Here is a 26401-nt window from a genome sequence, read left to right as displayed (position 1 = left end):
TGTCAGGCTGGTTAGATGTCCTGACAATTGTGTTAAAGGGCAAATGCAAAGCACCTGTCAACAGCCTCCTCTGGGTTTAATAGCCCACATCACAAAGACTGCAAAAAAAAGGGATGTATCACTCCAATAACAACAGAGGGGTCAGGAAATGATAGCACTCACTACTGCCAATTAGATAAGGCTCTAGTCTACTCTACGCCAAGGAACTATGAACAGAAAAAAAAAGTTACACTTGGATCCAAATATATAACCTAATAAAAATAAATAATACACAATCACACTTCAAACAAGACAACCTTTACAGTTGCTATAAAGTTGTGTGCGTGCACTGGACACACCCTATGTAGTTCCAAGAGCATAAACTGAGTTAATGCTGAAAGTACCTGGTACAATCAGTCATGTAAACTTACATTTTCACTTAAAAATACATTTTACAATACTTTTCATGCATCATCACAACACAATTACAGCTTAATTAAAAAGGTCAAAAAGTTCCCTAATAATCAATTAAACTACAAACAATGGGCCTTTGGGAAGTACTTACTGTGAGAGGTTTTCTTCACATTCTGCACTCAAAAGCACTGGTATGACCATTTCCCCCCCCAAAAGTTTTTGGAACATAATAGTGGTCTCCCCACTTTATTATTAGGGTTTGTGGAAATGGAATAACTTGGGTTGTTGGGGGTGCTGAAGACAGACAGGGAAATCAGGTAACATTTGTGGTTTACTTGACTTTTTAGACATCTGATATGCTTTGCAAACGTTCAACACAGTGCTGGGATTTGGTGGGTGTTTGGGATAACAATCTAAAGTAATATAGCAGTCTGTCCTGAGAAAAGATAAACTTTATAGGGGCACGAAATTAGGCAATTGTCCTGAACTAGCAAAGGAAGAAAATGTTAAATCCATGAATGTACAGATCTAGTAATAATTAAAATAAAATACAAAAAATGGGTGGCACAAACATTAAAGTGGATGAGCATGCTAAAACAATTGTGCAATCACGTTTGTTACATTTTTGTTGACTAGTTAGTATGACCAATTTCACGCCCTGGAAATGTATCAATCTGTTAATTGTTAATGATTAAACGTTATATTAATCCCTAGCTAGTTGTCTTAGTTAACATTAGCCCGTGGACCAATAGTGAACTTCAGATAGTTAACATTAACTAATCGAACCAATTCATTTTATTCGCCGATTTAAGAGGGCTCTGTCTATATATAGGGTGACAAGTGAACAGCTGCATCAATTCCAATGACAAAATGCTTTCAACACAACTATCTAGTTGCTAAAAAAAAAAGGGCAGGCACAATGGCGGCCTTTGCTTACAAGCTAGATTGGTCTTGCAAGCTAGCTAGCAAAAAAATAACTGCGTAGTTAGCCACTTCGTTACTTAGCATGAGTGCTAATAAAGGAAATACCTCCAATGTCCCACAACTGGCTATTAATCCATTGCAATCAAGTCTTTGTCTGACCTGAAAAACCTAGAATGTAATGATTAATTATGAAACTGTTAACATTCGCCCTATTGGCTTGGCGGATAGTTAGCAAACTGGCTTTTTCCCCCACGGAGGGCAGCCAGCTAGCTGGCGAGTTGGCGCGTTAGCTAGCCCTGTCTTTGCGATGCAATTTTGCAAAGCTTTTGTGTTCAAAAACGTTTTGGACATATAACTAATTGGAAATCTATTCAGAAATACATTTTTGCTAGTTAAGTTGATGGTGGACAATTAGCAAGCAAAAATCATATTTTTTTCATTCACTCTACTTTGGTGGGGATGCAACTTTGATGGATCAATTATTTGAACTGATGGTATTTTTTCCTTCATAAAATAACTCCTTGAAATACTTATTCAAACTGAACAGATCCCAGGTTCATATTTGACCTTCCAGTTTGCGCTGAGCAACGTTTCAAGATGGCGTTCGTTACCTCTGTACTTGTTCCCCAGAAAAAGGCGAGTTTAATCCCTTTGAAAGAAAAAAAGGAAAAAGAAACCCGGGCTTTTTATACCTAAAAAGCACAGGACAAATAAATAGTTTGATAGAAATATGATTGTAGAATTACTCGACCTTTCGTCAGTGAGAAGACTGTGTTCGTGGTTGGTTGTTGTTGGGGAGTTTGGATGGACAGTCATGCTTTCCACAGCCATTTCCTCTAGCTACATTTAGGTGCAAAAAAAACTCTACTGGCTTATGCGTCACTTAACTTGGATCTACAGTACTTGTTAATGGTTTAAGGAAGAGTTTCAGTTCATAGTAGTCAATTCCCCACTAACAGTTGTTAGAGAAATAGGTTGAAATTGTGTCCTGAGATTCTCCGTCCTACAGTTGCGCTGTAAAATGAAACTCATCCACTTAAAATGGCTGACTGTCTCCTCCAAAGAGAAGGGGCGGGATATTCCGAATATGACGACATAAACATTACGTTCTCATACGTTTGTCACGGAAATACCCGAACATTTTTCGTTCAGCAGTTGTGAAAGATCACTCTTTGGCATGTGTATATGCATATCTGCAGCCTAGGGGACTGGATTTTAGGGCACGTTGAGGTATTCTGCTGCCTGTCTAGTAATTTGAACAAGTTCACTTTACTTTTCTCTTAGTTGGCCCTCAGTTCCCTCTCCATGGAATGACTATATTGGTGGTAGCTGTGAACGGTGACGTGTGACTCCGAGTCTGTCCTAATTATAATTTACTATTAAAGCCACAGTCAAATTTCAACTAACCAATTATATTTCATTAATTGGTTGGTTCAACTGCTTTGTCATATCAAATCCAATTGTATTTGTCACATACACCGAATACAACAGGTGTTTCACCTGACAGTGAAATGCTTACTTACAAGCCCTTTAACCAACCATGCAGATTAGAAGAAAATAATATAACTAATAATTAAGGAATATCACAAAATACAAACCATAGGCTCCATTTTCATGTTTTTGTTGTCATAGGGAACTTTGATTTATAGCTTCATATCATGTTTTAAAAGTAATTTCCTCTCACAGAATGTCTGAGCACTGCATTTAAAAATGTCATGAATTCATTTATTCCACTGTTACATTTGTTGGTAGGCCTGTGCTATGATGGTATGCATACAGTGGCAAGAAAAAATGTGAACCCTTAGGAATTACCTGGATTTCTACAAAAATTGGTAATCAAATTGGATCTGATCTTCATCTAAGTCACAACAATAGACAAACAGTGTGCTTAAACTAATAACACACAAATTGTATTTGTCTTGTCTATATTGAATACATAATTTAAACATTCACAGTGTAGGTTGGAAAAAGTATGTGACCTCCTAGGCTAGTGACTTCTCCAAAAGCTAATTAGAGTCAGGTGTCAGCTAACCTGGAGTTCAATCAATGAGACCGAGATTGGAGATGTTGGTTAGAGCTGCCTTAACCTATAAAAAACACTCACAAAATTTAAGAACTAAAGAGATTGCAAAATACCTAAGATAAAAAATGGTTGACTTGCATAAAGCTGAAAATGGTTACAAAAGTATCTCTAAAAGCATTGATGTTCCTCAGTCCACTGTAAGACAAATTGTCTATAAATGTAGAAAGTTCAGCACTGTTGCTAATCTCTAGGAGTGGCCGTCCTGCAAAGATGACTGCAAGAGCACAGCGCAGAATGCTCAATGAGGTTAAGAAGAATCCTAGAGCGTCAGCTAAAGACTTACAGAAATCTATGGAATATGCTAACATCTCTGATGACGAGTCTACGATATGCGAAACACTGAACAAGAATGGTGTTCATGGGAGGACACCACGGAAGAAGTCACTGCTTGCAAAAGTGCACCTGGATGTTCCACAGTGCTAATGGCCAAATATTCTCTGGATAGATGAAACTAAAGTTGAGTTGTTTGGAAGGAACACACAACACTGTGTGGAGAAAAAAAGGCACAGCACTCCAACATCAAAACCTTATCTTAACTGTAAAGTATGGTGGAGGGAGCATCATGGTTTGGGGATGCCTCAGGGCCTGGATAGCTTGCTATCATCGACGGAAAAATTAATTTCCAAGTTTATCAAGACATTTTGCAGGAGAATGTTAGGCTATCTGTCCACCAACTGAAGCTCAACAGACGTTTAGTGATGCAACAGGACAGTGACTCAAAACACTGAAGTAAATCAACAACAGAATGGTTTCAACAGAAGAAAATGTGCCTTCTGGAGTGGCTCTTTCAGAGTCCTGACCTCAACCTGATTGAGATGCTGTGGCCTGCCCTCCAGACAGCAGTTCACACCAGACATCCCAATAATATTGCTGAACTGAAACAGTTTTGTAAAGAGGGATGGTCCAAAATTCCTCCTGACCGTTGTGCAGGTCTGAGCTGCAACTACAGAAAACGCTTGGTTGAGGTTATGGCTGCCAAAGGAGGGTCAACCAGATATTTTATTTTAACTGTGTTATTGACTTGTTAATTGTTTACTCCATGTGTAACTCTGTGTTGTCTGTTCACACTGCTATGCTTTATCTTGGCCAGGTCGCAGTTGTAAATGAGAACTTGTTCTCAACTAGCCTACCTGGTTAAATAAAGGTGAAATAAATTCCAAGGGTTCACATACTTTTTCAACCCTGCACTGTGAATGTTTACACGGTGTGTTCAATAAAGACATAACGGATAAATGTTTGTGTGTTATTAGTTTAAGCTGACTGTGTTTGTCTATTGTGACCTAGATGAAGATCAGATCAAATTTTATGACCAATTTATGCAGAAATCCAGGTATTTCCAAAGGGTTCACATACTTTTTCTTGCCACTGTATGTCTTACAGTGAGAAAATGGGGAGAAAAAAAACATAAGGAGATGGCCTATTCTTTTGATAATGTACAAACCTCTACGGATCTGAGTTTCAATGGGTCCACTCTCTTCACATATAGATGGAACAATTCCAAACAGTCCCTTTACAAGTCAAAATGTAGAATAAACTTAATTTGAACTTTACCTGTTGTCCACTGATTTCGTTCTGCTGGTAGAATTTGAGACAAAATATCCACAGGAAAGTATTATTAAATCGACTTCAAAACGTGGGTCTCTGTGTATGGCTATCACGATTTGTTTGCTCATCACCTAAGGGATGTGCACAAGATGGAAGTACATCCACGCAATGTATGCATACTAACCAAAGTCTTTCAGGTGTTTACAAGGTTTTGTGCATGTGCCAGGTGATAGAAAAGTCTCAACGGCAGTGCCGTTACTAAAAGGTCAGGTGAATAATACTTTCGTGTGGTTATTTTTTTCTCAGATTTTGACCCGAATAAGGACTAACCACACAGACAACCGGTAGAGTAAGTCCAAATGCAATTGTATTCTACATTCTGACTTGTAAGGAAACTTTAAAGTTTTTGCAGTGCTTTAATTCAGACTGTGTATGCAGAAAGCTTGCCCGACGACTCAAACGGAATTCTTAAACTACTCTATGTTCGCTACAGAAGAAACTAACGTCCGTGGGGGCTAAGAACGTGGACAGGGAAAAAGGAAGAAAGTGGAACATATTAAGAGTAAATATTGAGTGCTACAGAATAAAATGTAACATGACTAGTGAGGGTGAATTAACTGCGGTGGCAGGTGCGGTGAAGAACGCAGAGTTTGAGCCTCATTGAGATGGCGATAAAGATGTTTATGCCCAGTGTGAGTGAGATTCTTTTGGACAGAATGGATCCTTGCCTTCTGGGTGATTCATATGTGGTGTCAGCTTGGGTGGAGGAGAGTTTGGGAATGTTGGGGAAGTGGAATCTAGTTTATGTTTTTGTATTTCTGCAGTCCAGAGGAACGTGCCACCTGGCGTTAAGTGTTGAGGAGGCTCAACTGAAGTTTAAGATTCCTGGTGTCTGTGACGCCCACTGTTTGGTGCAACGGAGACCCCCGGTGGAGAGGGTGGTGAAACAGAGATGACACTGTCTGTACTACTGAGTTTTGATGCAGAGTTTTTACCAGATAAAGGCAAGTTAGGATGTGTCAGTTATACCATGAGAGCTTTTGACCCGAACCCATTACTGGTTTAGGTTTCAAACTTATGGTCATGTGACAGTAGTGTGTAGGATGGATATTCCTAGATGTGAGAAGTGTGCAGGAAGGCATAAGACAAAAGATTGTGTAGTATCGGTGGAAAAGGTTGTGTGTGTGTGGAAACAGTAGGGGTACCCATGGTGCTGGAGATCAAAGGTGTCTGGTGAGAGAAAGGCAGGTTGAGGTTGCCAGGATCAGAGTAATGCTGAGGCACTAAAGAGAGTAGTAGAGGAAGATGATTCCACCCTTACGGAAAAAGATTGCTGTCAAAGTGCAGTATAATGGCAGTATCAAATCAAATTGTATTAGTCACAGATGCTTGGTTAGCAGATGTTATTGTCAGTGTAGCGAAATGCTTGTGCTTCTAGTTCAGACAGTGCAGCAATATCTAACAAGTAATATAAGAATTCCACAACAACTACCTAATACACACAAATCTAAGTAAAGGGATGTAATAAGAATGTGTACATATAAATATATGGATGAGCAATGACCAAGCAGCATAGGCAAGATGCAATAGATGGTATAAAATACAGTGTATACATAATGCAGTAATGCAAGTAATGAAAGGTATGTGAACATCATTATTAAAGTGGCATTAATAAAGTGACTAGTGATCCATTTGTTAGAGTGGCCAATGATTTCACGTCTGTATGTAGGCAGCAGCCTCTCTGTGTTAATGATGGCTGTTTAGCAGTCTGAAGGCCTTGTGATCGAAGCTAATTTTCAATTTCTCTGTCCCAGATCAGCAGTACTGACCTCGCCTTCTGGATGGTAGTGGGTGAACAGGCAGTGGCTCGGGTGGTTGTTATCCTTGATGATCTTTTTGGCCTTCCTGTGACATCGGGTGCTGTAGGTGTCCTGGAGGGCAGGCGGTTTGCCCCTGGTGATGTGTTGTGCAGACCGCACCACCCTCTGGAGAGCCCTGCGGTTGTGGGTGGTGCATTTGCCGTACCAGGCAGTGATACAGCCCGACAGGATGATCTCAATTGTGCATCTATAACTGCAGTATGCTGCAAATACTGCGTCCAAAAGAACAAAAACAATTTTAACTGCAGGGATTTTGTAGTATAACAGCAGTTCAACTGCAGGACACTGCAGTTATTCTGCAATTACTGTGTCCAAAATACTACAGTCGACTGCAGTTACTGCACTTTTACTGCAGTTTCAAAACAGCAATCTTTTTTGTAAGGGTGACGGATCCTAAGAGGATCCCTGTGAGTAGGTCGAGGTCAATAGAGAGTGATAGGAATAACGTCCTTTGGTAAGGTTGTTTTTTTGGCGTACATGGCCATGGTGGTCAACTGTACCGCAGAAATGGAATGTAAATCACAGAGGATAGATGTTGTGGTGGCAGCTGCAGAGAAGTACTTGGGTGTACAAGATTTTACTGCAGAAGAGTTACAAGGTGTTTTGAACGACAGTGTCCCATACTCCCAGGCTGCTGGCCAGGTGCAGGATTAGATAGGACCAAAGTAGTGGAATAGTGATGATAGTTGGTAGGATAATTTTTTTCATAAAGTGTAATGAATAGATACTACAGCATAGTAGGCTGATACACAGCCAATACAGTAGATGGCGGCATGCACCTAGAACATTTGTTTGCGGACCGCCATAATACCAAAAAAGAAGATAACGTCATCTTCCAGCGTCCGTTCAATCAGCGATAGCGGTACCCTACCTGAATTTGAAAAGGGGCATATTAATCCCATTACTGTTAAACTAGACAAATAAACCAGTTTGAGATGATAGACATGATTGAGAAGGAGGATTATATCATTAGCGAGGAAGAAGCTGCTCAGTATGACCGTCAGATCCGACTATGGGGCCTGGATGCACAAAAAAGGTCGTTTTTGCTAACTTTTTTTGCTAGCTAGCTTGAATCCGATCTGTTCGTTCTGGGTTAAAATGGGGTCCCACAGCAAGAATGGATTGTAAAACACTCAAAATGTTGATGTTTACATCATTTATCAATCTGCACGAGGCATGCATATTTAGTCTTTACGGCTTTCTACTCGTTATTGTATGATGGCGCTACATAGCTAATTAAGGTTTTTGCCATCTGCTTCTGTTCCAGACTGCGGGGGTCTCGTGTGCTCCTGGTGGGGCTCAGGGGCCTGGGGGCTGAGGTGGCCAAAAATCTCATCCTGGCTGGAGTGAAGGGGCTGACCATGCTGGACCACGAACTGGTATAGGCCACAAACACAAAGGGAGGGGTTGTAACAGAGTTAGGTCAGAACAGATGTAACCTAAAGTAGCAGGTGTAAAATAAACACCTGAAACTAGATCCACTATATACTGGTCTTGAAGAGAAGGAAAAAAACTGTTGGTGTAGGTATTCTTTTTCACTCTCCAACCAATCCAGTAAATGTGGAGGAGGAGTTCAGTTGGAGTTTTGCCTTGTTAACGTCTAATAGCGGAAGTAGCGTCACAGGCTCTTACCGTTCTTGGGGACTCGGCAGAGGCTAGGTGAGAGGGAACCTTCCCAAGTAGGCTAATGGTTGGATAAACACTGAGAAAATTGCAGGACAGTAGAAATGAATGCTACAAATTGCTAACTATGTCGGTTCCCTTGCTTCCCAGGTGACGGAGGAGTCATGCCGAGCCCAGTTCCTGATTCCAGTGAACAATCAGGGCCAGAATCGAGCCCAGGCCTCCCTGGAGCGTGCCCAGTACCTCAACCCCATGGTAGAGGTGAAGGCAGACACAGACAGGGTGGAGACCAAACCAGACAAATTCTTCCTACAATTTGAGGCAGTGAGTACGGTAGTGCAGGACCGGTCTATTATCAAGATTACTTTTGTGCATAATTATTTTTTTTTAACCTTAAATGGCCTCTAGGTGTTGCATTTACACCATACTTCTTAACACATTTTTTGTCACATACACATATTTAGCAGATGCTTGTGTTCCTAGCTCCAACAGTGCAGTAGTATCTTAACAATTCACAACAATACACAAATCTAAAAGTAAAATAATGGAATTAAAAATATATAAATATTAGGATGAGCAATTTCAGAGTGGCATTGATTAAATACAGTGGAATAGAATACAGTATATACATATGAGATGAGTAAAGCAGTATGTACACATTATTAAAGTGACTAGTGTTCCAATATTAAAGTGCAAGGGATTTTATATATATAGGGCAGCAGCCTCTAAGGTGCAGGGTTGAGTAGCCGGGTGGTACCCTTGAGGTAGAAGCTGCTTTTCAGTCTCTCGGTCCCAGCTTTGATGCACCTGTACTGACCTCGCCTTCTGGATGGTAGTGGGGTGCACATGCCGTTGGTCGTGGTGGTTGATGTCCTTGATTATCTTTTTGGTACTTCTTGTGACGTCGGTTGCTGTAGGTGTCCTGGAGGGCAGGCAGTGTGCCCCCAGTGATGCGTTAGGAAGACCGTACCACACTCTGCAGCAGACCAATGCCAGTGTAGCACCTGTTTTGCGCATATGTTTTTTTTTCTGCAGATAAATGAAGCCCTTTATCTGCATCCCCCAGACTCAGATGAACTCATGGACGTCATCAACTTTTATGTAACTGCATCCAATATGAAGGAAGTTCGAGGTAGTTTCATGAGCCAATGCTAACTAGCATTACCTCCTCCCTAGCATGCTAGCAGTTACCACAGACTACCAGTAACTGCGCTAATGCTATTTAGCAACTTCCTTCAAACATAAAAATGGTATCCACAAGTTCATCTGACTGGAAGTAGATAAAGGGCTTCATAATATGATGCATATAAATATAATGTATACACTGACAGAATTGACAGGTGCCAGTTGGGGAAAAGAATAGCATAAACATTAAAGACCCTCGAGTTTGGAGATAAATGCATTTATCTAACTTATGTCTGTACGGCTAACAAGTAGAAACTTAGCTTTCCTGTGGCGTTTGGTTCCAGACACACTGCAAAGGAAGCTGTCTGAAGTGCTCTGCTCTGAATCATGTAGTGGGGCGGGGGTTTGAAGAGACTCCTCATCAGATGCTCAGGGATTTTCAAAACGCAAACGAGCCGCTTCCCTAGTCTGACTGTGGTGGAGAAACGGCGGAAGCGTCCCGGGGGGAGTGCTAATGGAAGTTCAGGAGGAGGGGGAGGCGGAGTGGGCTGTGCTGTAGACTGGTAGACTCTTTTATCTGCTAGCTACGGATCTGTCTTGTCTGTGTGGTGTAGCACTGGGAAACTGAAACTGGTTGAAATTTGCTGCAATACATGACAAGGGGCTGCTCTTTTTAGTCACTGTGTTTTGGACTGAGGGATTGATATGTCTGGATTATAACTTCGATCCTGAGAGCGTGTTTGCAGGTGTTTTTGTCTTATAGACATCATTTGAGGCAACAATTCACACCCACAACAAACAAACTCACTCTTGTTTACTTCACTCACCATACTGGTATACTCTCCCAATTCTCACTCATGTACTCTCATTGAGTCAATCATAACCACTCATTCTCTGCATGTCTATCACTTCACTTCTCCCTTCACCTCCTACCAGACCAATTCTTCATTGTTAGGTTCCATTGTACAGATAAGCTATATACCCCGCCCCCGTTTCCTCGCTTCCTTCTTTACACTCCCTCCCTCTCTCCCTCATGTCTCAAACAATCCAGCTCAGTGTCCCTCTTCACAAAGCCCTTGCCGGAGGCCATCGGGAGGAGGCGCCCGAGCTGCACGCCTCCTTCAAAGGGAAGAGACAGTACGGCTGGCCAGGCTGTTAAAAAGCCCTGTCCCCTCCGGTCTGCCAGTGCCAGCAATCTCAGTTCCCACTGCCAATCCACTCTAATGAACTACACCAGCAGCAGTAGCCCAACATGTCCAGCCAGGGTCTCTCAGTGTTTGTTGCCAGTGCCACAACAGAGGGCTTGCCTTTTTGTAGCTGGCAACTAAAGCCAATAAGACTTCCATAGTAGTCTGTAAGGGTTCCCCTTCCCCCATAAGACCTCCTTCCTATCGAGTTAAGGTGTGGTTTAAGGAAGATTTCCGGTCCATTTTTCAATCATCAAGCATGCACCCAGCATTGATGATTAGTCTATCAATCTTCAAATCACATTTTATTGGTCACATACACATGGTTAGCAGATGTTATTGGTCACATACACATGTTTAGCAGATGTTCTTGGTCACATACACATGGTTAGCAGATGTTATTGGTCACATACACATGGTTAGCAGATGTTATTGCGAGTGTAGTGAAATGCTTATTCTTCTAGATCCGACAGTGTAGCAGTAGCTAACAGGTAATATCAACAATTCCACCACAAAACCTAATATCTAACCAATTCCACAACAAAACCTAATGTCTAACCAATTCCACAACAAAACCTAATGCACACAATCTAGTAAAGGAATGGGATAAGAATATAGGAGTATAAAATATATAGGTGAGCAGTGACAGAGCGGCTAAGATGCAATAGATAGTAAAGAATAGATAGTGAAGGAAACAGTATACAGCATATACATATGAGATATGTAAAACAAATTAAAGTGGCATTGTTAAAGTGCTAGTGGTGGCTGTTTAACTATCTGTTGACCTTGAGATTGAAAAACAGTTTCTATCTGTCTGTCCCAGCTTTGATGCACCTGTACTGACTTTGCCTTCTGGATGGAAGCGGGGTGAACAGGTAGTGGCTCGTGTGGTTGTTGTCCTTGATGATCTTTTTGGCCTTCCTGTGATATCAGGTGTTGTCGGTGTCCTGGAGGGCAGCTAGTTTGCCCCCGGTGATGCATTGTGCAGACCGGAGAGACCTGCGGTTGTGGGCGGTGCAGTTGCCGTACCAGGCGGTGATACAGCCCGACAGGATGCTCTCAATTGTGCACCTGTAGAAGTTAGAGGGTTTTCGTTGACAAGCCACATCTTTTTCAGCCTCCTGAGGTTGAAGAGGCGCTGCTGTTTGTCAGTGATTTCAGTTTGTCGGTGATATGTACACAGAGGAACTTAAAACTTTCCAACTTCTCCACTGCTGTCCCGATGATGTGGATAGGGGGGGGTACTCCCTTTGCTGTTTCCTGAAGTCCACGATCATCTCTTTTTGTTTTGCTGTCATTGAGTGAGAGGTTATTTTCCTGACATCACAGTCAGAGGGTCCTCACCTCCTCCCTATAGGCTGTCTTGTTGTTGTTGGTAATCAAGCCTACCACTGTAGTGTCGTCTGCAAACTTGATGATTGAGTTGGAGGCGTGCATGGCCCCACAGTCATGGGTGAACATGGAGTACAGGAGAGGGCTGAGAACTCACCCTTGTGGGGCCCCAGTGTTGAGGATCAGCGAAGTGAAGGTGTTGTTGCCAACCTTCACCACCTGGGGCGGCCCGTCAGGAAGTCCGGGGCCTAGTTGCACAGGGCGGGGTCGAGACCCAGGGTCTCAAGCTTAATGATGAGTTTGGAGGGTACTATGGTGTTGAATGCTGAGCTGTAGTCAATGAACAGCATTCTTACATAGGTATTCCTCTTGTCCAGGTGGAATAGGGCAGTGTGATGGCGATTGCATCGTCTGTGGACCTATTGGGGCGGTAAGCAAATTGGACTGGGTCTAGGGTGACGGGTAGGGTGGAGGTGACGTGATCCTTGACTAGTCTCTCAAAGCACTTCATGACGACAGAAGTGAGTGCTACGGTGCGATAGTAATTTATTTCCGTTACTTTAGCTTTCCTGGGAACAGGAACAATGGTGGCCATCTTGAAGTAGGTGGGGACAGCAGACTGGGATAGGGATTGATTGAATATGTCCATAAACACACCAGCCAGATGGTCTGCACATGTTCTGAGGATGCGCCTAGGCATGCCGTCTGGGCTGGCAGCCTTGCGAGGGTGAACACGTTTAAATGTTTTACTCATGTCGTCCAAGGAGGAGGAGAGCCCACAGTCTTTGATAGCGGGCCGTGTCGGTGGCACTGTATTGTCCTCAAAGCGCAAATAAGTTGTTTAATTTGTCTGGGAGCAAGACATCGATATCCGCGACGGGGCTGATTTTCTTTTTGTAATCCGTGATTGTCTGTAAACCCTTGTGTTTGAGCCATTGAATTGCGACTCCACTTTGTTTCTGTACTGACGCTTTGCTTGTTTGATTGCCTTTACGGAGGGAATAACTACACTGTTTGTATTCGGCTATAGTTCCAGTCACCTTGCCATGATTTAAATACGGTGGTATGTGCTTTCAGTTTTGCACGAATGCTGCCATCAATCCACGGTTTCTGGTTAGGGAAGGTTTTAATAGTTACAACATCTCCTATACACTTCCTTTAAACTCACTCACCGAGTTAGCATATATGTCAATGTTATTGTCTGAGGCTACCCTGAACATATCCCAGTCCACGTGATCGAAGCAATCTTGAAGCGTGGAATCCGATTGGTCAGACCAGCATCGGATAGACCTAAGCACAGGTGCTTCCTGTTTTAGTTTCTGCCTATAGGAGGGGAGCAACAAGATGGAGTCATGGTCAGATTTACCAAAAGGAGGGCGAAGGAGGGCCTTGTATGCATCGCAGAAGTTAGAGTAGCAGTGGTTGAGTGTGTTACTCGCTTGTGTACTACAGTCAATATGCTGATAGAATTTAGGCAGCCTTGTTCTCAGATTAGCTTTGTTAATCCCCAGCTACAATAAATGCAGGCTCAGGATATATGGTTTCCAGTTTGCATCAAGTCCAGTGCAGTTCCTTGATGACCGTCTTGGTATCCGCATGCGGGGGATATACACTGCTGTGACCATAACTAAGGAGAGTTCTCTTGGGAGATAATACGGTTGGCATTTGATTGTGAGGAATTCTAGGTCAGGTGAACAAAAGGACTTGAGTTCTTGAGTTGTTACAATTACACCATGAGTTGTTAATCATTAAACACACACCCCCACCCTTCATCTTACTAGAGAGATGTTTGTGCCTGTCGGCGCGATGCACTGAAAATCCTGTTGGCTGTACGGACTCCGACAGCATGTCCCCAGCTAGCCATGTCTCTGTGAAACAGAGTATGTTACAATCCTGGATATCTCTTTGGAAAGCAACTCTTGCCCTAATTTCATCGACTTTGTTAACTAGGGACTGGACATTAGTGAGTAATATACTCTGAAGCGGTGGGTGGTGTACGCGCATCCAAAGCCTCACTAGAAGACCGCTCCGGCACCCTCTCCTCCCATGGTGTTGTTTTGGGTCGGCCTCTAGAATCAGTTCAAATGCCCTGGGAGGTGCAGACAAAGGATCCGCTTTGGGAAAGTCGTATTCCTGGTCATTGTGCTGGTAAGTTGACGTCTCTCTGATATCCAATAGTTCCTACCGGCTGTATGTAATAACACTTAAGGTTTTCTGGGCTTACAATGTAATAAATAATACATAAAAAAAAAAATACTGCATAGTTTCCGAAGTACTTGAAGCGAAGTTGCCATCTCTATCAGCGCCATCTTGCGTTAGATGAGGGCATTAGCTTAGGGCACAGCAATTTAAAACAACTTCAAACATACAGTCAGTCACACATCATTAAGCTGCCCTTGAAAAAACACTGCCGCGTGTAGTCAACTCGATCCTGGCACTTCCCAACATTGTGGTACTTTGTGTTCTGGGAGGGAACAGCATGTACCACTCACCCATGTCAGCGATGCCACAGACAGATGCCCGTCAGCTGCCAGACAGCCCTTTATCTCTAGCCAAGTGTGGAGTGTGCTGGGTTTGGTCTGAAGGATAAGATGGACCCAGCCCATGGGTCAGTTGTTTATTAAGGCCCATTTCCCCCCACCCTGTTCAGATAAAACAAACTGGCCAAAACAAACTAGTTGATTCTTTGACTGAATAACAGATTTAGTTTACTTGAACATGTTTTGTGTCAGAAGGACGGGGTGTCTGTTGTAGAAGCTGGTGGGTGTGTTGTTCAAGGGGGTTAACTAAAGGAGTAGGTTGTTTAAGAATGGCTATGGTGGAATCTATCCAAAAGGTGTGTATGTGTGCGTGTAAATGCAGAGTTAGGCCTACTTGCTCATCATCAAGTATTTTGTCATCACATTCCCTGCAAGGTCTCTCAATGAACATGTACACTGTATAATTGGAATTGGAAAGCAGCTGCGGTCATCCCCCTCTTCAAAGGGGGAGACACTCTAGACCAAACTGCTACAAACCTATATCTATCCTACCCTGCCTTTCTAAGGTCTTCGAAAGCCAAGTTAACAAACAGATCACCGACCATTTCCCATCGTACCTTCTCTGCTATGCAATCTGGTTTCAGAGCTGGTCATGGGTGCACCTCAGCCACGCTCAAGGTCCTAAATGATATCATAACTGCCATCGATAAAAGACAATACTGTGCAGCCGTATTCATCGACCTCAGATTTCAGTGTGTCAAATCGGAGGGCCTGTTGTCCGGACCTCTGGCAGTCTCTATAGGGGTGCTACAGGGTTCGATTCTCGGGCCAACTCTTCTCTGTATACATCAATGATGTCGCTCTTGCGTCTGGTGATTCTCTGATCCACCTCTACGCAGATGACACCATTCTGTATACTTCTGGCCCTTCTTTGGACACTGTGCTAACAAACCTCCAGACGAGCTTCAATGCCATACAACTTTCCTTCCGTGGCCTCCAACTGCTCTTAAATGCAAGTAAAACTAAATGCATGCTCTTCAACCGATCGCTGCCCGCACCTGCCCGCCCGTCCAGCATCACTACTCTGGATGGTTCTGACCTAGAATATGTGGACAACTACAAATACCTAGGTGTCTGGTTAGATTGTAAACTCTCCATCCAGACTCATATTAAGCATCTCCAATCCAAAATTAAATCTAGAATCGGCTTCCTATTTCGCAACAAAGCATCCTGCACTCATGCTGCCAAACAAGCCCTCGTAAAACTGACTATCCTACCGATCCTTGACTTTGGTGATGTCATTTACAAAATAGCCTCCCAACACTCTACTCAACAAATTGGATGCAGTCTATCACAGTGCCATCCGTTTTGTCACCAAAGCCCTATATACTACCCACCACTGCGACCTGTACACTCTCGTTGGTTGGCCCTCGCTTCATACTCGTCGCCAAACCCACTGGCTCCAGGTCATTTACAAGTCTTGCTAGGTAAAGCTCCCCCCCTTATTTCAGTTCTCTGGTCACCATAGCAGCACCCAGCACGTGCTCCAGCAGGTTTATTTCACTGATCACCCCCAAAGCCAATTTCTCTTTTGGCTGTTTTTCCTTCCAGTTCTCTGCTGCCAATGACTGGAACGAACTGCAAAAATCGCTGAAGCTGGAGACTCTTATCTCCTTCACTAACTTAATGCACCAGCTGTCAGAGCAGCTCACAGATCATTGCACCTGTACATAGCCCATCTGTAAATAGCCCATCCAACTACCTCATCCCCATACTGTATTTATTTATTTATTTTGCTCCTTTGCACCCCAGTATCTCTACTTGCACATTCATCTTCTGCACATCTGTCACTCCAGTGTTTAATTGCTATATCGTAATTACTTCGCCTCTATGGCCTATTTTATTGCCTTACCTCTCTTGTCTTACCTCATTTGCACACACTGTATATAGACTTTTTTCACAACTGTATTATTGACTGTATGTTTGTTTTACTCCATGTGTAACTGTGTTGTTGTATGTGTCGAACTGCTTTGCTTTATCTTGGCCAGGTCGCAGTTGTAAATGAGAACTTGTTCTCAACTAGCCTACCTAGTTAAATAAATGTGAAATAAATTAAAACAAATGTGTGGACACCCCTTCAAATTAGTGGATGCAGCTATTTCAGCCACACTTGTTGCTGACCGGTATATCAAATTGAGCACACAACTATGCAATCTCTATAGACCAACTTTAGCAGTAGAATGGCCTTACTGAAGAGCTCAGTGACTTTCAACGTTGGACCATCATAGGATGCCACCTTTCCAACAAGTCAGTTCGTCAAATTTCTGCCCTGCTAGAATTGCCCCGGTCAACTGTAAGTGCTGTTATTGTGAAGTGGAAAGGTCTAGGAGCAACAATGGCTCAGCCGTAAAGTGGCACACAAGCTCACAGAATGTGACCGCTGAAGCGCATAGCGTGTAAAAATCGTCTTTCCTCAGCTGCAACACTCTACCATGTTCCAAACTGCCTCTGGAAGCAATGTTAGCACAATAACTGTTATTGAGAGATTCATGAAGTGGGTTTCCATGGCCGAGGAGACACATACAAGCCTAAGATCATCATGTGCAATGCCAAGCATCAGCTGGAGTGGTGTAAAGCTCGCCGCCATTGGAGCAGTGGAAATGCGTTCTCTGGAGTGATGAATCGCTGACAAATCCGGGTTTGGCAGATGCCAGGAGAACGCTACCTGCCCCAATGCATAGTACCTACTGTAAAGTTTGGTGGAGGAGGAATAATGATCTAGGGCTTTTTTTCATGGTTCTGGCTATGCCCCTTAGTTCCAGTGAAGGGTATTCTTAACCGTACAGCAGACAATGACATTCTAGTCGATCCTGTGTTTCCAATTTTTTGGGCAACAGTTTGGGGAAGGCCCTTTCCTGTTTCAGCATGACAATGCCCCCTTGCACAAAGCGAGGTCCATACAGAAATGGTTTGTTGAGATTGGTGTGGAAGAACTTGACTGGCCTGCACAGACCCCTGACCCCATCAAACACCTTTTGGGATGAATTGGAATCTGAATGTGAGCCAGGCCTAATCGCCCAATATCAGTGCCTGACCTGAATAATGCTCTTGTGGCTGGAGTCCCCACAGCAATATTCCAGCATCTAGTAGAAAGCCTTCCAAGAAGAGTGGAGGCTGTTATAACAGCAAAGGGGGGACCAACTCCATATTAATGCCCATGATTTTGGAATGAGATGTTTGACGAGCAGGTGTCCATACTTTTGGTCATGTAGTGTAGATAGCACCATGGGAGTTGGAGTTTTAGCTGCTCTCTCTGACTTTGTCCTGCCCTCCCTTGTTCCTCTCAGGTGTGTCTGACCGGCTGCTCCAGAGATCTGATGGTACGCGTGGACCAACTCTGTTTCGAGCACAACATCAAGGTCTTCTGTGGCGACGTCTTCGGTTACCACGGATACATGTTCTCCGACCTTGGCCTGGAGCACAACTATGTTGAGTGAGTGTTGTGTGTGTGTGTGTGATTTTCGTGTGTCTAATTTACTTGTCTTGATTATTCACCAGTTATACTTATGCTCATCTGTCCCTTGTTTTGATGCCCCCGTCTAGGGAGAAGCCCAAAGTAGTCAAGCCCAAAACAGAGGAGTCCAATGATGGACCCGAGGCCAAAAAAACAAAGATTGACCCAAATGAGACCACCATGATCAAAAAGGTGAGCATTGTATAATAATATCTCAATTAGCGTTATCCTCCTCCACATCTAATGACGTCATGTTCCTTGGCGCTCTCTCTGTCCCAACTGAACAGACGGCCTGCTTCTGCTCCTTGAAACTGGCTCTGGAAGTGGATTGGACCAATGAGAAGGCCAAGAGCAGCCTGAAGCACACCCCCGTGGACTACTTCCTGCTACACGGTACCTGCTCCTTCCACAGAGCCATTGGATATAAATATCTATCTGATAAAAGGGAGTTAGATCACTAACTGGCTGCCATCGCGTCTTTTTTCTTCTGCCATACATAACCGTGAAGCTATAGATTGATGCCCTCTACACGTGAGTGCCTGCAGCTCCAATGATATCGCCCACCACCATACCCCCCCCCCCCCCCCCCCCCCCCCCTCCCTTCCTGTTTTGGTTGTTGTAGCATTGCACCCTGTTCCTTCTAGTCTGATTTGGTCCCTTAATAGCCTTCACCTGGTTTCATAGACCTTCTTAACATGGCTCTGTTTCCATCACAGGCTCTCCATGGCCAGTCGTGTGTGACTTTAGAACAGAGAAACAAACAGCTAGCCACCACCCACGACACTTCATCCGCAAGGCTGCGTACTCTAGCCCCTGTTGTTAGCTAATATTAAAATAACAGCCGGAAAGGAAAGAAGCTGTTCATTTGTTTGTTTTTGTCGTTTTCAGGAGGTGTCTTATAGCATTTGGGTTTCTATAATTATGTCTAGACGTAGTGGTATCTCTCGACCGAGCTGCTCTTGAGGAAGTGGTGCTTCCTCTGTTACAGCTCCTCTGTGTGTCAGGGGTTGGGGGTTAGCTTACTGTATGCAACCATAACACCTCTGGAGGAATGGAAGGCAGCACAGGCGTGGGGGCACAGGACTGTTTTCCCTCAACTTTGATTTAGTCAATGTAATTTGAATGTGTTGTTTTTGGTTCATCCGTTTGAATCTAATCAAGAATGTTCCAGACTACTCTCTTAAGACAATGTTTACTTTGCACAGATATCTTTGTACACTTACAGGTTGAGATAATTCAATGGGTGAGAGAATAGTTAGTTGAGGGTGATGATGGTGATTTATGCATTTCTTTTATTTATTTATTTTGCGAGCGTGCGTGCGAGGTGTCATTCTACTGGAAATAGCCGTGGGCGGACTGGGCTCCATGATGTGTTTGATGGACAGCTAAAGAGAGGAAGTTATGACACCTGTTTTAACACTGAGGGGGCGAGTAGAGCTGCCAGGCTTAAAGGGTTGTTTAGAACCTAAAACGTCTCCGTTGCAACGGTGCGTCCATCTCTCCCCCTTTTAATTATTTCCTTTTTAGTAATATTCCGACTCTAAACCACATCCTGCTCATATTGACACATCTGCCCACGGTCTCACACAGGATGGGTGTAGTACTAGTGGCGCGTGCTGACAGGATAAGGACAGGAGTCATAGATGTCTGATCACGGACTTGTCAAACGGATCAAAAACTGCTCTTCATTCAAAGCCATTATCAGATGAAGAGGTTTGTTGGCGCAACACTTGTTGATTGCCACTGTCAATCGTCTGTGGTACAACACAGATAAAGATCTGATTGCACACTGTTTCCACAAGATGATCAGTATGTAATTGGAAGCGTTTCCATTTTTTTGTACTTAAAAAAAAAAGAACAAATTGCCAGCCAGTGTCATTCCAGCAAGTGATAGAATCACAACTCCACCAACATTTCCTTAGTAACATATTCTGTTTCGTATGGAAAGGCAGCTCAGTATATGAAGCAATGTAACCCATAAAATCAGAGCTTCCTCTGTGTGTCTTCTATGGTTTCCAGCACTTCTCCACCACTCAATCTATTGTTTTCTCTCCGTTTGTTCCTCTCTTCTTTCCCACAGTACTGCTGAAGTTCCGTACAGACAAAGGTCGCGACCCCCACCCAGAAAGCTTTGAGGCAGATGCCATGCTCCTGAGACAGATCCGGGATGATGTCCTGGAGGCCATGGGACTGAGTAGCGACCTGCTACCTCACGACTTCGTCAGGTGCCCGGCTCAATTCCACCCAGATTTCACCACATGGTGCATCACTCGACAGCCACATATTAAGCTGGACTGTTAGTAATACAGTGCATCTGGAAAGTATTCAGACCCCTTGACTTTTTCCACATTAAGTTACGTTACAGCCTTATTCTAAAATGGAAAATCAATCTACACACAATACCCCATAATGACAAAGCAAAAACCTTAAATATAACATTTACATATGTATTCAGACCATTTACTCAGTACTTTGTTAAAGTACCTTTGGCAGTGATTTCAGCCTGGAGTCTTCTTGGGTATGATGCTACAAGCTTGGCACACCTGTATTTGGGGAGTTTCCCCTATTCTTCTCTGCAGATCCTCTCAAGCTCTGTCAAGGTTGGCTGGGGAGCGTTGCTGCACAGTTATTTTTGGGTCTCTAGAGATGTTCGATCGGGTTCAAGTCCGGGCTCTCACTCAAGGACATTCAGTGACTTATCCCAAAGCCACTCCTGCGTGGTCTTGGCTGTGTGCTTAGGGTTGTTGTCCTCTTAGAAGGTGAACCTTCACCCCAGTCTGAGGACCTGAGCGCTCTGGAGCAGATTTTCATCAAGGATCTCTTTGTACTTTGCTCTGTTCATCTTGCCCTTGATCCTGACTAGTCTCCCAGTCCCTGCTGCTGAAAAACATCCCCACAGCATGTTGCTGCCACCACCATGCTTCACCTTAGGGATGGTGCAAGGTTTCCTCCAGACGTGATGCATGGCATTCAGGCCAAAGAGTTCAATCTTGGTTTCATCAGACCAGAGAATCTTGTTTTTCAAGGTCTGAGTCCTTTAGGTGCCTTTTGGAAAACTCCAAGCAGGTTGTCATGTGCCTTTTACTGAGGAGTGGCTTCCGTCTGGCCACTCTACCATAAAGGCCTGATTTGGTGGAGTGCTACAGAGAGGGTTGTCCTTCTGGGAGGTTCTCTCATCTCCACAGAGGAACTCTCGAGACAGAGCTCGAGAGTTGACCATCGGGTGACCATCAGGCTCTTGGTCACTTCCCTGACCAAGGCCCTTCTCCCCCGATTGCTCAGTTTGGCCGGGCGGTCAGCTCCAGGAAGAGTCTTGGTGGTTCCAAACTTTTTCCATTTAAGAATGATGGCGGCCACTCTGTTCTTGGCGACCTTCAATGCTGCAGAAATGTTTTGGTACCCTTCCCCAGATCTGTACCTCAACACAATCCTGTCTCAGAGCTCTATGGACAATTCCTTTGACCTCGTGGCTTGGTTTTTGCTCTGACATGCACTGTCAACTGTGGGACCTTATATAGACAGGTGTGTGCCTTTCCAAATCATGTCCAATCAATTAAATGTACCACAGGTGGACTCCAATCAAGTTGTAGAAACATCTCAAGGATGATCAATGGAAACAGGATGCACCTGAGCTCAATTTCGAGTCTCATAGCAAAGGGTCTGAATATTTATGTAAGTACGTTTAAAAAATATATATATATTATTTTTAAATTGTTTTCTCTATTTCATTATTGTGTGTAGTTTGATGAGGGGGAAAAACATTTATTCAATTTCAGAATAAGGCTGTAACGTAACAAAATTTGGAAGAAGTCAAGGGGTCTGAGTACTTTCCGATGGCACTGTAGGTTTGTAGGGGTTTTGCCAGTGATGGTAGTTACTAGATGCATCAAAGATCATCTGTAACTGGCTGCTCCATTCTGAGCTATTTCAGTTTTTCCAGAGGTAAGACAATTGTTAATTCATCCTACTGAACTGGAGAGTTTGTTTCTGTTGGTGACACTCACATTGTTGTTTTGGGTTGTCATCAGCTACTGCTTCTCTGAGATGGCCCCTGTGTGTGCTGTGGTGGGAGGAGTGCTGGGACAGGAGGTTGTCAAGGTTGGTTGGCAGTTAGGTTTTTTTTGTATTATTGACTTTTCATTTGTTTCTGTGACTTTAAATCATTCTTACTTTACTGTCCATCCTGGCTCTAAACTAGTGTCAACCACCACACATCACAGACTGTCTGCACCACAGTTACTGTTGTGCAGCTTTCACTGGGGAGAAAGATGCCATGTTATATTTTGGGGAGGTAGAAAGCGAAACACTTGACAGCAGGCTGCTCCACTTGATTCTGGGTCCAATCCAAAAATATCCACTGATATGTTTCAGTCCTGTGGGGCTTTTGGGGAGATTGAGGCAGATGGTGTGGCTGTTTTGGATATGACCTGAGTATTGGAGAATAAGGGAAGTGTCACAGTCCAACCTATGTTTGAGAGTTGAGGGAACCAGGTGAGAAGAGGTAATGTCAGTCAGTACAGACGACAACCCTCTCAGCAGGATGATGTCACTGCGCCAGGCTTGTCTGTCTCCACGATATGATGTAATGATGAAACCGGATGAAACGGCCTGCAACCGGCCCGACGTCTCACTGGGTGAAGTCAAGCGATCACACAACGGACAGTGCACCCGACGCTCACGCAATGGAGCGGACACTAGAGGACACCACGTGTATGGAAAGCTGGTGAAGCTCCCAGAGCAAAGCTATCCTTACCTATGGTTGGCTTAGTTTGAGAGATGGTCAGGTTGTGAGTGTGTGTTGTTAGCTGGTATTAGCGTCTTGTTTGTTTGTTTGTTTCTACAGGCTCTTTCCCAGAGAGACGCACCACACAAGAACTTCTTCTTCTTTGACGGTATGAAGGGCAGCGGGGTGGTGGACTACTTTGGCCCAAAGTGATCGACCATATTCCCACCAGAGGAGGGAGAGGTGTGTGCATGGCACATTAAGGCCTACACTCACATGCACAATACGTTTGGTCATTCTTTTTTCCAGTCAGACCATTTATCAATGTGTAAGCGTTCACCTCCAGCTGAACGTTCAACGAGTGTTTCAACAGGCGAGAAGGATTTGTCGTTATACATGTTCTCCTTCTACTATACCTACGCACACACACACACAACACACTGACATTTTTTTCAGCACGCCTTCTGGAAGTTCTCTTGTTTGCTATTGTCAGACTGTCCGTTTTATGTTTCTAGCACAGAGGTATTTTTACATTTTGTAATAAAACTATTGTGAACAGAATTATTAGCCTTTTGAGGGGTTATTTGGAAATGAAAAGTAGTGACATTTTGAATGACTCAATAGGTGTCTAGCAGTGGGTCACATATGTTCCAATGAGTGGATATATGGCCGCTTGTGGGTGAAAGAGCAGGTATCAGTTCCCTGCAGCAGCAAAATACAGGGATTTTTCCAGGTGCTTCCAAGACATGCCATACAGGCCTATCATGAGCATCATAGTTTCCTCTTCAGTCACCAAAATAGGGGATCTCTCCCTCCATCAGCATTAGGTGGTTGGACAATGTGGAGTTGGTCTGTAGGTATGTGTATAGAGGGAGTGGCAACACCCTAGACTGAGTGTATGTACAGTACCAGTGGAGAGTTTGGACACACCTACTCATTCAAGGGTTTTTATTTGTACTATTTTCTACATTGTAGAATAATAGTGAAGACATCAAAACTATGAAATAACACATATGGAATCAAATCAAAATCAAATTGTATTTGTCACATGTGCTGAATACATTACTGTGAAATGCCCTTAACCAACGATGCAGTTAAATAAATGGTTAAGAAAATATTTACTAAATAAAGTATCACGTATCACCAAACGTTTTAAATCAAAATATTTTTTCTATTTGAGATTCTTCAAAGTAGTCACCCTTTGCCTTGATGACAGCTTTGCACACTCTTGGAATTCACTCAACCAGCTTCATGAGGTAATCACCTGGAATGCATTTCAATTAACAGGTCTGCCTTGTTAAATGTTAATTTGTGGAATTTCTTTCCTTCTTAATGTGTTTGAGCCAATCAGTTGTGTTGTGACAAGGTAGGTTTGTATTCAGAAGATAGCCCTATTTGGTAAAAGACCCAAGTCCATATTATGGCAAGAACAGCTCAAATAAGCAGAGGAACAACAGTCCATCATTACTTTAAGACATGAAGATCTTAAAGTGATAAAGAAAAACCCTTAGATGAGTAGGTGTGTCAACTTGTTTGACTGGTACTGTACATCAGATAAATTAGTGGTGAGCTTTTGACATTGACACGTGACTGACTTCTCATTTACTGGTGCCCCGTATGGGACATCTCTAGGCCTGCTGAACGTGTCACTGTTTTCTTGGCTGTGTAGACTACTATTCTTTGAATTTAACGACATTGATAGAAATGACAACCTGTATGGTGAAACGTCAATGTAAATTATGCTTCTTCCCCAAAAAGTATTTTTGTCCTTGACCATAAAACTACACGCAGAGAAGTCTTTTCAAGCCAGAGGCACAAAACAGCATGAAAATCCACATAGTTTATCATGTTTGTTTGAGTATCTGTTTGTGACGTATTGAAGAGAGAACGGGGAGGGGAAAAGCACCTTGGTGGAAAATAAATGTCTTGTTTTTCGCCTGCAGTGGGGATTCATGAAAAGGAAAACAGCCAGAGCCTTGAAATGAAACCATGGCTGATTAAGCCCCATAAGGAGTCACTGCTCTTTTCCAGGGATTAGGAAAATACAGGATTAATTACTGACATCGCTTTAAGCCCATCCTTTTAATTAAAGCAAATCTCTTATCTCCCCCCCCCACCCCATCCCCCACTCTCAAAAAAAGCTACCCCCTTCAGCACTGTGGTGTGGTCATTCATTTTGTCAAGACCCCCGACTGAGCAGCAAAGATCCAAGCGGTCATCCCAGACACCAATCACAATGGGGACCTCATTCTGCCACTGGCACGGAGGGATTCAATTGGTTCATATGTGGCACAAAGTGCAGGTGAGGTCCTCTGGTCCAGATGTTGTCTGTTGACTCTTTCCAACACGTCTTGACTGCGTGTTCAACGGGGGGGGGGGATCTTATTCATTATAAGTAGGTGTCATTAGTCTTCTTGTTTTGGAAACAATGTGCAATCTAGGCCGTGTTTAGAACTATGAGAACAACAACAAAGCCTTCCAGAATAGAGAGGACATTGCCTACAGTACAACAATCTCCAAACAGTCCCACATAATATAATTAGCAGCCAACATCAGAGCATTACACACGTACATGTTTTTAAGCTTGCCTTACTGTGTAGTTATTCAAGATGTCTCTGTGCTCATGTTATCTGGTAATCCCCGACATGTTCTCCATATACTCTGTAGTGTTTCTGTTTGTCACACACCTCCAGTCCAGACCACCACACCGACCATCACACGCTAGCCACAGTTGAAGCACAGTCCTCCATTCATCCACCACCAGGAATCAGGTGACTGACTACAAAGAGTCATTGGTGTGATAAGATCTTACCAGTATAATAGAGTAGCAAAAACAGGAGACCAGTGAAAGAACATAACCTGAGATTGTTCTTTAATCCAGGGCCATGAGGATAAAGTACTTGTGAACCAACAAAAGTAATTGTATTATATTAACATTGCGCTGCAAAGGTTCACTCAATTTTATCACAGACAATCATATCATTCTATTAGAATCTTTATTTTAAAGGTCAAACGCAGCCCTTTTTATCTCTATCAAATCACTTCTGGGTAACAATTAAGTACCTTACTGTAATTATTTTCAATTAAAATGGTCAGAAAGAAACAAATCGCATCTTAGCAAAGAGCAATTTCTCAAGGAAATGTTTTGCTAGAACTGTCTGGGAGTGTTGTGAGTCGGGAGGGGACAACTGACAACTAGGTGTTATTGGCAAGCAGGTTTGGAACTATTTTTCTTATTGATCTATTAACTAATGAACCGTCTGGCGATGTCACCTGGCAGGCAAAATATCCATTACACCAAAACAGGCAGACATTTCGGGCGATCTTTTTAAAACAGCTCTTAAATTAGAAGGGCATTATCATCATTTTCACAATTTCAGAGTATTATTCCAACCACATAATGTGGAAATATACATAAAACACAGAAAAATCACATTTTTGACTGCACTGGGCCTTTAATAAAAATCATAATTTCTGATAATCTTACTCAAAAATACATGTCAGAACAAGTGAGTAGATTTCAAATCTTTATTGTAAAAAAGGAAAGAATCTGTACAAAAAATTCATGTAGAAAGTTCATAATACAAAAAAA

At 43.2% G+C, this 26401-nt stretch overlaps 2 protein-coding genes across 8 annotated transcripts in view; one reads left to right on the top strand and one right to left on the bottom strand.

Annotated features, from left to right (window-relative positions):
• LOC139383166 (zinc finger CCCH domain-containing protein 4-like) overlaps positions 1-2339 on the bottom strand; it is a 16865-nt gene extending 14526 nt beyond the window's left edge. For both annotated transcript variants that reach the window (XM_071127543.1, XM_071127544.1), the window contains exon 1: positions 2069-2339. In XM_071127543.1, the coding sequence (XP_070983644.1) occupies positions 2069-2148 (80 nt within the window). In that variant the 5' untranslated portion in view covers positions 2149-2339. The remainder of the gene's footprint in view (positions 1-2068) is intronic.
• Positions 546-26401, top strand: LOC139383171 (SUMO-activating enzyme subunit 1-like). Of its 6 annotated transcripts, none has more exons than XR_011628703.1 (12): positions 648-710; positions 5252-5294; positions 8093-8204; positions 8599-8772; positions 17920-18065; positions 18176-18278; positions 18374-18479; positions 20167-20311; positions 22115-22184; positions 22930-23052; positions 24951-25111; positions 25477-26401. XR_011628703.1 is itself a non-coding variant. In XM_071127556.1 (12 exons), exons 3-11 carry the CDS (start codon positions 7761-7763, stop codon positions 23020-23022), a joined length of 1050 nt encoding a protein of 349 aa, XP_070983657.1. In that variant the 5' UTR covers positions 648-710; positions 5770-5949; positions 6760-7760; the 3' UTR covers positions 23023-23052; positions 24951-26371. The 6 variants fall into 6 exon arrangements, 5 of the variants coding, with proteins under 5 accessions (XP_070983658.1, XP_070983659.1, XP_070983657.1 ...); XM_071127556.1 differs by lacking the exon at positions 5252-5294 and adding exons at positions 5770-5949; positions 6760-7861 and having other exon boundaries at positions 24951-26371; XM_071127555.1 differs by lacking the exons at positions 5252-5294; positions 24951-25111; positions 25477-26401 and adding exons at positions 5770-5949; positions 6760-7861 and having other exon boundaries at positions 22930-23370.

Source organism: Oncorhynchus clarkii, chromosome 24 (genome assembly GCF_045791955.1).
Source record: "Oncorhynchus clarkii lewisi isolate Uvic-CL-2024 chromosome 24, UVic_Ocla_1.0, whole genome shotgun sequence".
In the NCBI taxonomy this organism is placed as follows: domain Eukaryota; kingdom Metazoa; phylum Chordata; class Actinopteri; order Salmoniformes; family Salmonidae; genus Oncorhynchus; species Oncorhynchus clarkii.
This window is presented reverse-complemented; position numbering and strand designations above follow the sequence as displayed.